At 36.5% G+C, this 15,801-nt stretch overlaps 1 protein-coding gene across 2 annotated transcripts; it reads right to left on the bottom strand.

Moving 5' to 3' along the window:
- LOC18439936 (coatomer subunit beta-1) lies at window positions 1-10,850 on the bottom strand. Of its 2 annotated transcripts, XM_006850091.4 has the most exons (4): window positions 8,336-10,850; window positions 1,518-2,027; window positions 817-902; window positions 1-455 (listed from the first exon to the last, which is right to left on the bottom strand). In XM_006850091.4, the coding sequence occupies exons 1-4, from the start codon at window positions 10,397-10,399 to the stop codon at window positions 254-256; spliced, it is 2,862 nt and encodes a 953-aa protein (XP_006850154.1). In that variant the 5' UTR covers window positions 10,400-10,850; the 3' UTR covers window positions 1-253. The 2 variants fall into 2 exon arrangements, with proteins under 2 accessions (XP_006850154.1, XP_088719165.1); XM_088863039.1 differs by lacking the exons at window positions 1-455; window positions 817-902; window positions 1,518-2,027 and adding an exon at window positions 2,696-3,240.
- Between the last annotated feature and the right edge of the window lie 4,951 nt (window positions 10,851-15,801).

Raw genomic sequence — 15,801 nt, 5'->3', positions numbered from 1 at the left:
TAAGAGAAATCCCAACTGCATTAGAGCATCAATAGATTTCTAATCCTCTTGCACATACCTCTCATGAAAATGAAACACCCCGAAAAAAAAATCTCTCTAAACCCAGCAAAATTTGCAGTTTTATGTTCCTAGCAATTACCCAAAACAGGGTTAAAAAAAGGACGAGAAAAAGTACAAATTCTTGGATTTGATAAGATGTAACATTTAAGAATATCCTGCCCGGCTTGTTTACCTCAAAGATCTTGGAGAAGATTTAACCACCCTTCTGCTTAAGAGTGATCTTGTCCCCTAGACTAAGGGCTATCCCTTGAGTCTTGCTCCTTATTCTTATGTACCCGCTCAGCTTCCCATTTGGCGTCTTCTCCACACTAACATTCACGAGGGCGTCCTCCCCAAACACGCTCTTTGCATAGAGGTTAGCTGCCAAAAATCCACAATCTCCTTCCAGCGCAGACCTGAACCCATATTAGAGCAACAAAGTCACAGTAAAAACTTCCAGAGTAAGAGTAAAGCAATAAAAAAGTAGAATGTTAAAGAAAAAAGAAGTGACAGAAGAGGCAAGGGAAATCAGAAGGTGCTAAGAGAGTCCAAATTATTCAAATCAGATGCCTGCTGGTATTTAAGAGAGGAGGGAGAAAACAAGACCTAAGGAAAAGTATGAAAATCAAGGAAGAGAACTGTTACTGCTTTTATAATACGATGAAGGGGATAGGACAAAGAAAATCTCAGTCCATGACAATAACGGTGTCCACAGGTCTTGTGTTTGTTTGTGTGCAAGAGAGAGAGAGAGAGAGGGAGAGAGAGAGAGAGAGTTACAATGGTGTGAGGCATTTCATGTTTGTCGACTTGACAATGTGGTCCAGAAATTCCTTCTCATCTTGAATCACAGTGTTCACAGCTACCTGTTACAGCATCCAAAAACCATGGTCATGACTCGCTCTGAGGAGCACAACAGAAGAATTCTCATATTCCAAAGTTCATGAGCGTATGCATATGGACAATCCAACCCCCAATCTCATAGAATCCATATATACTCACATGCCCAACTGATTTCTTTTGCTCCTTAATTGTATTCCAAATACTACCTAGGTTCTTAATCAGCATGAAATGATCATACTTCTCAGTTCTCCATCATCAGGAAATACCCATCAAGAAGTAAAATGAACACTTTTCACTGTGTGGGGAGATAAAGACACACCATGACAACTTACCCAAATATTAAGGGAAAGTATACAATTGTCCAACGCATGATTGATAATCATAAAATGGTGGATTAGGAAGACAATAGTTCATTGAGGTCATGACTGTCTAATGATTTGATGGCCTCCAATGAAGAGAGTGGGACCCACTAAAACAAGCAAACATGGATCGCACCTTTCCTCTGATCTGCCCATCACTACATCAAAGTGTCACAACCCCAATGGACCATTGTTTAACATGATCATGGGACTGTGAATATATAACAAATACACTTCCAAAAACACGAAAAGAATATAATAAAGAGAACTAGCGCATACCTTGTTCTCCCATTCAAACTCGGCCCACATGTTTCTGAATTGCACATCAGCACAACTTGCAGGAGAAATATAGTCCATGATGTCAATGTGTATATCATTAAGGACCACAACAGTTCGATCAAGCACATTGGATGTCTCATACACAATGTTTCCAAATATGACCCCTGTTTCAGTGGAAGAAACTTTTATGTTGGCACGAATCTGCTTGCTCGATTCTGGGGCGAGGGTGTAATTCTGGGGTCGCTCGACTAGCTTGAGATCACCCATGGTTGCGAGTTCCAAGCACAGGTTTTGAAGGGTTTCCTTTGTTCGATTAATGATCGTGACATCCAATACAATGTCATATTGGTGAACAGTTACATATGCTTCAGCATAGACAGGGTCGCTGAAACCTGTGAGTTGAAGGATGCGGTTCAATTTGTTGGTATCATCCCCATCCTTTGTGAACTCTCCCGTGGCTCTCTTCAGATCATCCTGCACTTCATCTTCTAGTTCAAGCTGACTCATGCCCTGCTTGAACAACAAAAAGTAGAAGCAATACAGAGCAATGAGAATACCCACAAAAGAAGAGAACCAAGAACAAAAATTCCAAGGGTAAGAAAAGGAGTGGTTCATGAATGGTTGTTTGGGGCCAAGATGGTTAATAACGCAAGCCTATGAGGTTGCAAGTATCAAATTCTTCAAAAGATTACGTCACATAAAAGAACCATTGAACTTAAATTAATACCACCACCACTCTTTTACAGTTAAATGAAAGCTCAACTAAATTAGCTTTCAACTTGCATATGCATCCACAGTTAAATAAAGCGAACACCCCCCCCCCCCTTCTCAACCCGCCAGTTGGGGAGGGGAGGGCAGCACAAGTACAATTTATTGTTGGGCAGGACAACATGAATACGGTGCAGAAATGCACGACGTACATACCTAGAAGGAAATATAATTTTGGGCCCTCTTAACAATGTAGTAAAAGAAGGAGATGCAAAGCAAAAATGTCCTAAGAGTTTTGAGAACAAAGATGCAAGTAGATTTATTTTGAACTGCTAAAATTCTAACGCAAATCCCTAGTACGAATTTAAAGGGGAAATTTACAAAAAAATCCTATTAACTATCAAAATCAGAAAAAAGCCTTGTATATTACGCTCAAGTCATACTTTTTGAGAATGTGTATTGTATTTTAATTTATTTTTTCTTTTATGAATGTATATTGTATTTTAATTTTATTTTATCTTTTATACATCGGATTGAGCTTAAATTTGGGGAGTTGATACTTATCACATCTCATATTTGTAAAAAAATAATAACAAAAAAAGTATTTAAAAATAAGTAAAACAACAAAAATAAAATTTGAAATTTGTAAGAGTATTTGGTCAGTTTTATTTAACTTAATTTTACAATTTTTATTTTTATTTCCAAATGCATCATGGCGAGAAGTATAGATGCCCAAAATTTGAGGATAATCAGATATATCGAAAATACAATACTCACTGTAAAAAAGTAGGATTTAAGTGTAGAATATCAAATATAGATTATATGGCATCGTCAACAAAGAGACTATTTAACTTTTGTACATGGATGTTACAATCATTCTTGTCCCTTAAATTTCAAAATGGGTAGTTGTACGAGTGTCATTGAATAGACACGAAGTTTAAAAAACAAAATTCTAGAACTTCGTACCTCTCCAAGCCAACCAATTTGATATCAAATGAGTGAGAATGGTTGTGACCTTCATGTACAAAAGATAAATGGTTAGACAATCCCAAATAATTATATAGCACTATTTTTAAATTTTGACAATAAAAAAAGATTTTTCTGTTAATTTCCCAATCTAAAGTGCTGTTCAATGCTCTTCTTAGGGCCAACACACCAGAAGTGATAAAAATAACAGAATGTTAGCTGAGGATTACATCTCAGTTCATTGGTCCTTTCCATGTGCAACTTGATGCAAACTTTCTAATAATAACAAAAAGAAATCCTTGACGGGGGAATAACTCAATGTTTTATTAAAGGAAAACAAATGGGCACCTGTTATGAAAAACATCTCTTTGATGGATCGAGGATCCAAAAACCCTCCCATACACCAGCAATTCCATTTCTGCTCTAAACAAAATGGATTCGGAGCTCCTAAAATCATGCAAATATGATCGATATAGGATCCATTGAAATGGGCGGTTCAGATCAGATGTTCAAATAGCACTTACAATAGAGCATTTTTAGGGCTCCAAATCCATTTATTTTCAAGATCTTGATCTTACAGGTCGAGAGGATGAATTTGCAGATTTTTGGGCCCTACATCCATCAAAGGGAAGGATTTTGAGAAGAGAGGGAGACAATGTTTTGGCATGGCTGGGCTGTGCAAAATCGGACCCTTTAATATAATAAAAAGACATACTGTTAGGCAAGTTCCAAGTTTTCTTGAGAATAGTGATTTGGGCACCACTCACCATATGGCAGATAGCCTTGGAGTGGTGTTTGGGCAGGTGGACTAATCTTCAGGGTCCTAAAGGCTCTCCTTTTTTTCCAATCAAATATCAAAGAGGTTTTCTGTTTATTAGAGGAATTTCAAATACTGCTTTTAGGTGGATAGTGCTATAGATTAGTTATGGCATGGCGGATAATCGTGTAGGTGTTCATCTTGGCCTTGGATCTCTTGGGTTTTGACTAGGAGTCCTTCACGTGAAGGCATGGTAGAAAAGGTCCATAAAAGGGGTTTTGATGGTTGGGTTTGATGTCCTACTTCTAAAAGAGCTTTAAGTAATTAGATGGGTGAAACTTGCTTGTGAGGGCCAATGTTCATCATTATCATCCAAGCCTTACCCCAACTATTTGGGGTCGGCTACACAAATTTTGTTCCGACATTTACCTCTATTAAGGGCCATACCCTCATGTAGACTATAAGTCACAAGATCTCTTCTCACTACTTACATCCATGTCCTTTTGGGCCTTCTCCTTGCCTTTTTAGAGCCTTCCACTAGAACCAGATCGCCCCTCCTAACCGGTGCTGTTCTAGGTCGATGCTTGTGAGGGCCAATGTATATTGTTTAAACTATCATGTATGTTTATATGCAAGTATCATTACTTGTAACAATTGATGCAACAAGTTAACAACGAATGACTGAGACCAAAAGCCTAAGAAAAAGATGAACAAGAATACTTCGGTCATATACCATTCTCCATGTGATCTTGTGTACAAAGTAATTTACACAAACAGTTGTAATAGATTGTAACTGGTGCGTACAAAGTAACAACATATTGTAATAACATATTGTGTACAAAGTAATTCACACAGAAATTAATAGCATATTTTTGGTTCTACACACCTAGCAGAAAAGAAAACAAGATATCTCATGCTACTTGGTATATAGGAGCAAATGGGCCTTGATATGCAAATCAGACCTCCCCATTCAGTTCTTCCATTAGGAATTGTCTACCCATCCATAAAGGATAATCGCAACCGAGAACATAAGTTTTCTCAAACCTCAAATCTGCTCCCCTTTTTCCTTCTCTTTTTTTTTTTGTATCGTTTACAAAGGAAAGTACAGAAACGGTCAAGTTGCAGTTAGCATACAACTAGGGCATGCTTCCTGGGAGAGGAGCACAGGGGGCTATAAAACATTCCCCTAGTGGAAGAGGATCCTTCCCATCCCCTTTGAAAACAACTTGGTCTTCCTTTCTTTGGATAAACAAGACCCCTGGAGGGGCAAAATGAGAGGGGTTTCACCGCCTAGGCACCCTTGCAGCTCCTAATCCACTTCTCTCAGTCATATACTCATATTGTACACTGAGCTTAAGTTGCTCCATGAGAAGGGTGATATCCAGAATCTATTGCATGTTGCAGAAGACATTCCATCCCGCATTTCCTTTTCTTCTTCTTTTCCTTTTTTTTTGACATTGTACTAGGAACTAGTTTGTAAGCATCAGATTGCACTCCAAGGAGCGCAAACTAATTGAGACATGTAAGCGTACAATGAAGAGAAGGGAAGTACTGAATCACACTATAATCATACCTGATGAGTTTTCTTAAAGTACCACATACCTGATGATTCATCAAGCACTAAATAGAAAATTGGCAAGCAATGGTTCCGAAGACCAGTTTTCTTCATCTATGCTCCATTTTGGACATAATTACAGCACACGTTTAACAGAACTTCCAGTTATGATACATATACTGCATAACTTCTCAAGAACATTGACAGCTTGATGTAACAATGTAAAGCTCATCCAACTTAAACAGAACTAAGGAAAATATCAAACAAGCAGATCTTTAAATTGCTAAATAGGTGATATTGAATTCTATAAGCCATCATAAGTTTCACTGACAATCAACCAATTAAAGTGGAGGATAGTCTTCAAGATTGCAGATCAATCGTGCCTCAAGTATGAATTTGTGAAGGTAGATATAGTTATGAAAGCATGACCAGACCACTTGATTGGATAAAAACTGGGCCCATAACTTGTCCAATAAATAAAAAACGCTTTTTATTTCGAGAAAACCAGGTCAAGCTAGTGAAACATCTGGTTGAACTGAAAAACCCATCATTTGATACATTTTCTTCTACCATGTTATTCAATTAGTGCGGCCAGTTGTACTGAAGTGTGAACAGAATTAGCTCCTCTTATGGTTTAAGGATTTACACATTGGATGGAATGACTTCTATATTTCGAACATGGACAAGATGTCACATCCGTGGTCCGTGGATAGGAGGATCTAAATTGCAGGGATCAAGGGTATTTTTCAGCCAAATCATTCTGTGTATGCCTTAATCAGGATCAATCAATCTCCCTTGGCCTCAAATCTAGAGGATTATCGCATGATAATGTGTTCAATTTCAGGTAAATGAAGATGGGCTCAAGACTAGATGGTCAGGGTGGCAGGGCTCCACAATGTGACGTCTTGAGTTCCATTCCCACCACGGGTAGGGAACCTTTCCTCATTGATCTACCCACCAATTTTTTTTGCTTTTCAAGTAAATAGCATATCTAGACAGAATCTCAATCATGGACCATATCCAACACATACGCTCATCATCTTAAATGTTTGTATCATGTGCCATGAGGACAAGATAGTTGAGTATCTGCTTATCTTCTGCTAAGTTAATCGGGCAATGTGGATATATTTCATGGACACCTTTGATACATCCTAAGTAGTGCTAGGATGTACTAGCATTAATTTGCCTCTCATGGGGTAAAGGAGGTTTGGTCCTCTCTAGAGGACCAGTTCTACCTTGTAGTAGTCGTCCAGAGAATTGCAATATAGCAGAGTAATAGGAACCTCATAAATATTTTGCTGTCAGGAATATGAGTAGAGGGAATGAGAGGTCGTAAGGAACACTTAAATATGCCCTCCTATTCATAGACCAATATTTACTTACACATGCTATTGCTTTCCAATTTATTCTTTCTATTCATTTGTCCTTTGACTTTGTATACCATGACCATCTGATCAACTGACAAGACCTCTGACAACCACATAACAATCCCCCACACAAAACTTGCTATAGGGAAAGAAACAAGTCATGAGTCCTGAATTGGCATGCGACCATGATTTCCCAGGAAACAAACAGATAAAGACATTTTGATAACAAAACCATATCAACAAATGATTGCTGAAATGAAATCAAAAAGAAAATTCTCTACAAATAAAAGAATGACAGTGAAATGATGCATGATACGACAAAGACCACGAAACTATATTGTTAAGGACTAGCAGAAAATAAGCATGAGAAATGTGACTAAATCATCATCATGATCTAAGCCTTATCCCAACTATTTGGGGTCTGTTACATGAATCCTGTTTCGCCATTCAACTCTACCAAGGGCCATACCCTCAATCAGAATATGTCACAATATCTCTTATCAGTACTTCCATTTATGTGGGCCTTCCCCTTGCCCTTTTAGAGCCTTTCTACTTGAACCAAATTTCTCATCTTAATCAGTGCTGTTCTAGGTTGAGAAATGTGACTAAATACCAACAAATTTTCAGCAACATTAGAAGAGCATAGTACTTTCAGCAGCCAAATGCTTACATGCAATAAAGAAGAGCACAAGTGCTATAAAACTTAAGTATAGAAACTATTTCCCATAAAAGCACTCTCAACAGTTCAGACTCTGCTTACGATTTACACTAAATATTCGGCTTTCAAATACGTCTGTACTTTCACAAGAAAAGCTTTTTATTCTAAGATTGTGGTAATTTTAGACAGCCACCTAGATTTCCATTGATTTCCAAGAGAAGAAAGACCTTCTTTTTCTTTTTTGAAGGTTGAGAAGAAAGACTTTCTTTCCAGCTTCAGCTACATTTTCTGCCTGAATCCTATGAAAGGTATATTGACTTATGTATGCAGTTATGCACAGTAAATACTGCCATTGATACCTTTTTGTGTTCCATTTGTAAAGAAGGTTGTTCACCTTCAAAAGAAGGTGAACAACCGTGAAGCACATTTCTTAGAGAGAATCAATACAATAGGTTCCTTCAATGAAGTGTTCACAAATTTGTTCAAAGTGCTACGGTCCGAACTCAATAAGGCAAGGTTCTTTACATGTAATTATTCACACTCATGAGTCACTTCTACAAAAATGCTATTTTTATAGAAAACATTCTCTAATAATTACATAGAAGTAGCATCCTAGTTTCATGTAATGACAAGGGAAGTAAATGAAATCAAGAGGCAAAGAGATAACTAAGAAGCAAGCCCTAAACCAACCAGCATAATCAAAAGGTATAATAAGGGAAGTAAATGAAGTCCGAATGCACATCCATAACTAAGAATAAAACCTAAATCAACCAGTAAAATCAAAAGTAATAAGAAATTGTCTCGTACCTTCCTACTCTTCAAATGGTAGAAGTCAATGAGATCATCCGGTTGGGCGTGTGATATCTGGGCCTTTGCCTTGATCTCCTCTATTTCTCGGAACTGCTTATCTGCAAGCATCTTCACAAAGCTCTGGCGACACGATTGCAGCCACACCTTCCGAACCTCGTCACCAGTACTACACAAAAGCCTTATGCAAAGAATGGTCCTATCATAGGAATCGTTATCAATGGGGTGAGGGAGAAATGAAGATTGACCCAATTGGAGCATTGAGACCATGACCAATAAGGCCCCAACTGAAACCTTATTCACTTCGGCTTTGGATGGTTGCACCTCTTCTAACCTAAGGACAAGTTTGGTCAATGTACATGCCACAGTTGCCCCAAGAAAGAAATCCCCAGTAAGAATCAATGACCTCAGGTTACCAGGAGAGGCCAATGATCCTTGGACAAGTGTGGGTGCTGAGAAAGCAGTTTCAGAAGCAGCACTTTGCGTTGCATAAGTTCCATCTGCCAGAATTGCAGGCCTTCGAGAAGATACAGTAATGGAGGTTGCCTGTTGCGTTCGGTTAGCGTTTGAGCCTTTTGAATCCACCCCACCTTCTCCTTCTTCTGTTGCAGTGTAAAATGGCAAGTCCCCAAGGCATTGCTTGATTGTCGAGATGGCACTCTCAACTTCAGATAGAGAGAGGCAATACTCCCCAATTATCCAAAGAGCACAGGAGCAAACCCTGGAAGCTCGGATCTGATAAAACGTATCCAAAAGCCTGGTTATTATGGAGACCCTAAGTTTTGGGTTGGTCTCGACTATCTCTCGAACAAACAAAACCACATCCATGGCGGAAGCAACATTGGTGTCGCCTAAGAAATCCATCAACAAATGCACAACTGTGCTCGCCACCTCAGGGAACTTCACAGCACATGAATGGATGGCTTGAACCAGCATTTGCCTATATTCCCCATTCTTCTCGAGCTCCCCACTCTGAGTTTTCATGACCTCCTTCTTTAGAGTGAGAACAACCTCGTCAATGTTTCTCGGAGTGATCAATTCTAAGGCTATATCAAGTGTTTTCCTTCGAATATCAACATTGGGGCTCGAAAGAGCTCTGAGAACATCCATTATCATATCCATCATGACCTCTCTATGTGAGATTTTGAGCTCATTAAGCCGATCGAGCACTATAAGCTTCACATTGTTATCACTCTGGGAGAGCAACAACTGACAATATGTATTCGCAGCTGCTCTAATGGCAGTAGGGGCAGATGAGAGAGAAACAAGTGTACTAGCACACTCATAAATAACAGCAGTTGAAGGAGAATTGAGGAGAGATATGATCACCTTAATATATTTCCCCTTCTCACCTGGATTTGCTCTACAAACCTTACGAATCAGCTCCAAAACCACCATTTGAAGGAGCTCATTCCACTGTGGAACACTATCAAGATGAGAGAGAAGATAATTCACTGCTCGATCTTGAGCGCAAGTGAAAAGCATGAGAAATGCATTTCGCTTTGCACTTGGGTCTTGCTCTGACATAAGTGTTTTCTCCATCATTTCTGGTGCATCGACCAAGAGCTGCTCCCCTTGAGGGAGCTTATAGATCGACATTATAGCCAAAATCGCGTTTTTACGAATATAAGCATGGCGATGCTCCAAATTCGCAAGAACAGAGGGAATCAATGGCTCAATGAGCTCGGTTTCAGATAATCGACATAGAAATCGGAGGGTAACACCCCTGATGTATTCATTTGGGTGTTGAAGATTGTTCCTGAGGTTTTGACAGATCAGGATCATTTCAGGTAAGACCTTCCCTTTAGAATCAGTCTTATCGATGATTTCGAGATACAGGAGAAGGAGTTTCTGAACTGTATGATCCTCGGAGGGCAAAACATATCGAACAATGGTGATGAACAATTGAGGTAGGGTTTCTCCATTGAGCAAAAGCATGATCGCTTTTTTTAGAGCTTCAATCTTAAGGGAAAGATCATTTCCTTCTAGGGCTTCCTTGATCTCATTAGCTAGGGCAGGGGTTCCCTTATCAAAATGGATCAAAAGGCTACACGATTTCTCCATTTTTGTAATGGTGAATTCTTCAAGAGAAGAATACTAAACCCTAGTTTTTCGATGGCAAATTCTTCAGAATAGTAGACTAAATCCTACTTTTCCTTCTCTGATCCAAATAGTAAGGAAATTCAATTGAAGTATCAGATCTGGATGAGAGAGAACGAGAAACTAAGGCGTACCTTCAGATCTAGAAGTAGCAACTCTGAAATAGATCGATCAAGCTTGTAGATCTGAAAATTGAGGCATAAGACCAGAGAATGTTAAGGGAATTGATAGTGTAACGAAGAACCAGAGCCCATTCTAGAAAGAGAAAATCATTTCTCTCTCTGCAACACTCTCTCTCTAAAACACGCACACACACACACACACTCTCTCGCTCTGTGTTTCCGTTATGGTTTTGAAGAGAGTGAGAAGGAACTCCGATATCTGTTGAAACGGGGGAGAGTGCTTAGAAATCAATACTCGAGAGAGGGCCGAAAATGCCCAAAATTTAACCAAAACTGTACACCATCGCAGTTTTCAGATTTCCGTAGTTAAAACGGAAGGTCAAGATATACAGAGGATCTGTGATTTCTCATCCGGATCGTCAATCTAGTGGAACCGTTTTTGGGCATTTTCGCTCCTTTTCCTCGCCTTTTTGCCCACTTATGGGGTTTTGGTGCGGCAGCAGACTCGTCGTGTTCAACTACTATCTTACTCCAAAAGGACACGTTTTTATGAGTCCATGTAGATTTTTGTACCTAATTTTTAAGGAGAAGTAATCCCTAGCATGGAGATCATGAATATGAAAAAATAAATAAATTTTAAAAATTTAAAATAATAATTTTATTAATAAAACGTTTGGACCATTAGTTTCAATTATTTTTAGATGGACCACCTATTTGTATTTATCTTAAGACAGATGTTTTGTACTTTTGGGACTACAAATGTAGAAATACGGTCTCCGCTGCATGAAATAATTTTTTATTCCAAATTCTATTTTTTAAAGATGCACTTTCTATAGGGTGTGGCTTGCATAAGGTTGCAACTTTAAACAATCAAATTAATGTGCACCTCCAAATTTTATCATAACATATACGGTGTGGTTTTTATAAGGTTGCAGCCTTAAATAATCCAATTAAGGCGTACCTCCAAATTTTATCACAACATGTAATTTTGGTGTAAAACATTATTAGAATTATCTCAAAATCTATTTTAATATCTAATTATAGAATTTTAAACTCAAAAAATGATCAAAATCAAGTAGGACTGTAAACATGTGAAAATTATAAAAATGGACGGATTAGATAATGTATTGCAAGATGTACTATTTCTGGGACTTAAATAAATTTTTTTCTATATTCATATAGCTCGATGCCGAAATGATCAACTAGAGGGTTTTTCAACTTTAAAATAACATTTTCCTATGTATTTTTTAGGTGCATCTTTAATTCTACATTTTAAGGTTGCAACCTTATGTAAACTTTCCCCAAATCTATAACTTTGATACCATAGAATCACCTGAAAAATCTATTTTCTTTAATTATAAAATTTTAAACTCCAAAAATGATTCAAATCATGTGGATCTGTAAACATATCAAATTCTTGAAAATAAACGGTCTAGATAATGTATCACAAGATACATTATTTTTAGGATTTGAAATCTTTTTTTTCAATTTTTGTACATCTCTATGTCAAGATGATCAATTAGAGGGTTTTTCACATTAAAATAACCATTTTCGATGTATTTTTGAGGTTCACTTTAATTATATATTGTAAGGTTGTAACCTTAAATAAACTTTTTTTTTTGCTTTTTGGCCTAGACTTATAAAAACAAAATAACATCTCACCTCAAATCCTCGTCTAGACAGTAATTTGGATATGAAAAATCACCATGATAGTTCTAAAATCAATTTTCAAATCTAACTATAACATTTAAAGCTAAAAAAAATGATACAGATCTTGTGGATTTGTGATCACTTATTTTAGGAAAAATGGACTGCCTAGATAATGTGTTACAATTCGAACTATTTTTTTGACGTGAAATCCTGATTTTTTCACAAACATAATGGTCATGGCTGGAAGATCAATTTGAAGCTTTTCTAACGTGATAACTACAATTTTCATTTGAGTTTTGAGGTGACGCTTTACATGTGTTTGATAGGGCTCCTGTCCTATCAAACCATTTTCATTTTTTAAATGGCCAACAATTTTGACTACAAGGATTATGAACATGGAAAAGTTAAAGCGTGTGGCTTGTATAAGGTTAAAACCTTAAACAATCAAAGTAAGGCGTACCTCCAAACTTTGTCTTAAGAAACAATTTTGGTGTCGAAAAATTTTAAGATGGCCTGAGTATCTATTTTCATCTTTAATTTAAAATTTTAAACTTAAAAAATAGTTTAAATTAAGAAAATCTATAAATGCATATAAATATTGAAAATGGACGCTCTATATAATGTATTACAAGATGTACAATTTTTATGACTTTTTCTATTGCTATACATCTCAATGTGGAGATAGCCAATTAGATGGTTTTTCAATATCAAAACAACCTTTTTCAATGTATTATTGAAGTGCACCTTAAACTCTTTTAATATCAATTTGGATTGTTCATTCTAATTCTTTTAATGAATTTTTTGTTGGGAATGTATTAGGAGAGGCAGTCTACAATTTAAAGCGTCAACTTTATATAAACTTTTTTCAAAGTTAATTATTAATAATGGATAATCTTAAACTCTTTTAAAATCAATTTGTATTGTTCATTCTAATTCTTTTAATGAATTTTTTGTTGGGAATGTATTAGGAGAGGCCATCTACAATTTAAGGCGTCAACCTTATATAAACTTTTTTCAAAGTTAATTCTTAATAATGGATAATCTTAAACTCTTTTAATATCAATTTGGATTGTTCATTCTAATTCTTTTAATATTTTTTTTTGGGAATGTATTAGGAGAGGGCGTTTACCTTTCAAACAAGGTGTTCTACGAAGATCAGGGCTTAATTGAGATTCACGTGCAAGCAACCGGCAATCCAGTTTGAGCCTGCTGGTGCATGTTGTTTTTTTAATGGGTGTGAATAAGGTGTGAACCTTAAACAATTACAGTAAAATGTACTTTAAAAATCTCGTTAAAAGACGTATTTTTAGTGCCGAAACACTCATAAGGGCCTAAGAGTCTATTTTTCACCATTATTATGGAATTGATAGTTTCAAAATGGTGCAGCATATTTATAAACACTTAGAAACCTTAAAAATCGACTGTCCATATAATTTGTTACATGATGTGCTATAAGACTTGAAATTCATTTTTTCTCTCATGTCCATACACATGGAGGTCAAAATGATCACTTGAAGAATTTTCTAGTGACAAAATAACATTCTTGGATTGTGTTTTTGAGGTGCACCTTACTTGTACAGTATAGGATCGACACCTTATATAAACTAATACCATCACACCCCTCAGGCAAATACATGCTCAAATGTAGATGATACAGAGGACAGCAGGTTGGACATCCGTCAAGAAAATACATATCCATATCAAGATCCAGATACCAATAGGTTTGATGATAAAACTTTGGACTTGGATTCTTTTTAATGGAGCAGTCTGATGAAGTGATTAATGATAACTTTTGCTTGTTAATTGCATTTATTAAATTATTTTCCATAGAATTCAGATTATTGGTTACAGTTATGTTAATGTGTTTGCTAAAATATGTATCAATGGATAAATATTTTGATAAGTTAAATGAATAAAGTGGTTTAGGGTTGATGTGGGGATATGCATTGCATACATGATTTTATGTCTTCATCCAATTCTTGTGGATATCGTCTAGAGATCGTTGGTTCAACGACTTTCTTGTAGTGCTTAATCGCATTTAAATAAATTGCCATAGTTCCTGTAAAATCCTTATGAGAAAATTTGAGCCCTTTAGGTGACTTGAACAATATCATGTGGATTCTTTTCAAACCAGTGTTCAGTTTTGGGGTATTTAGCTGAAAAGTAAATGCTATTGTTTTTCCTTTATTTTCAGATAGAAAAGTAATTATTCTTTAAGTTTCAATGTGAAATAAATTGCGTTATGTGACTTCTGTGATGACTATCTCCCTTCTAATTACTTACCCAAAAAAAAGAAAAAAGAAAATCTCCCTTCCAATTTTAACTTTTCCAGTCACTGTATGATAACAACGCTTCATGTTCTCTGTAGCTGCCATTCCATGCTGTTTCTTTCATTGGAACCATTCCTTGTAAAATTAATTCCTCTAGACTTTGGTGATTGAATTGTATCTTATTTGTTGACTCACTTCATTGAGTTGTATCTTATTTGTTGTTTATAATCTGTAAAAATACTACTACCAATTCATATATCAAATATTGCTATTCATCTTCTCAACTATTCGAAATATTTTTTGTGTGGACGTGTCATAGGATAAGGGAAAGGGCGGTGATTTAGCCATCGAATTATTTCATGCAATGGTAATGTTTCCCATTAGTTTTATGTCAACTTTTGGTCTTAAAATCAAATTGGAATTGCAAATTTTTTATTAAAACCAATAATTTAAAATCATTTGTTGCTACATTGTGTCGATAATAAAAAAGTGGTTCAGTGGATCTGTTCATATATTAAGATGCTGCTGAGTTTTTCAAACTTTCCATTTCGTTTCCTTTTTATGCATTTTGATTGATTTAAATCTATATGCTAGTCATGGAATGACAGTAATTATCACGGCATTGCTCATTCGTTTGCCTTCTAGTGCAAATGGAGCTTCAAATAGCAGTCATTATAGGATGATTTGGAGGACAATTTGGGAATTGTTTGAACTGATTTTAAGGAAAATGAGCAAATAAGTAGTGATATGGAGAATGATTTGGGTATTGTAGCAATTGATCATGAAGGTCCTTTGCATGTTGAACCACATGAAGGCATGTTCAAATCTTAGTTAGATGTTAGGATCTTCTGTAATGACTATGCATGACAAAGGGGTTTTGGCATCTGTTGCTATGACAAACGTCTCTTGAAGGATGTTGAGTTTATTGGTCGATACTTTGTATGTTGTAAGCAAGGTTGTTATGGAAAAAAAATTGGAAGTACTGAAAAACTACATCCATTTACGAGGGTAGGATGCGGAGCAAGTATATACACAAAGAGGGTAAATCAGGGAAATGGATTATTAGAAAATTTATTAAAGACCATAAACATCAGGTGCTTTCCTTGATAAAAGTATCTTTGATTCGATGTCATAGGTGTGTCTCTAACATTGTGAGAACCTTGATTCATACTCTTGATGAGGTGAGAAAAAGGTCCTTGAATCTTTTGTCAGTTTTAAGAACACTGGCAGGGGGATTATACAACCTTGGTTTGACTACAAAGGATTGTCAAAATTGTATTGAAAGCACTTGAAGAAAAATCGGTGAAAGTGATGCTCAAAAGTG

This window comes from Amborella trichopoda, chromosome 3 (genome assembly GCF_054954075.1).
Source record: "Amborella trichopoda isolate Santa Cruz 75 chromosome 3, AtrichopodaSantaCruz75HAP2 v2.0, whole genome shotgun sequence".
NCBI lineage: Eukaryota > Viridiplantae > Streptophyta > Magnoliopsida > Amborellales > Amborellaceae > Amborella > Amborella trichopoda.
Note: the sequence above shows the minus strand (reverse complement) of the source record. Positions and strands in the feature narration are given on the sequence as shown.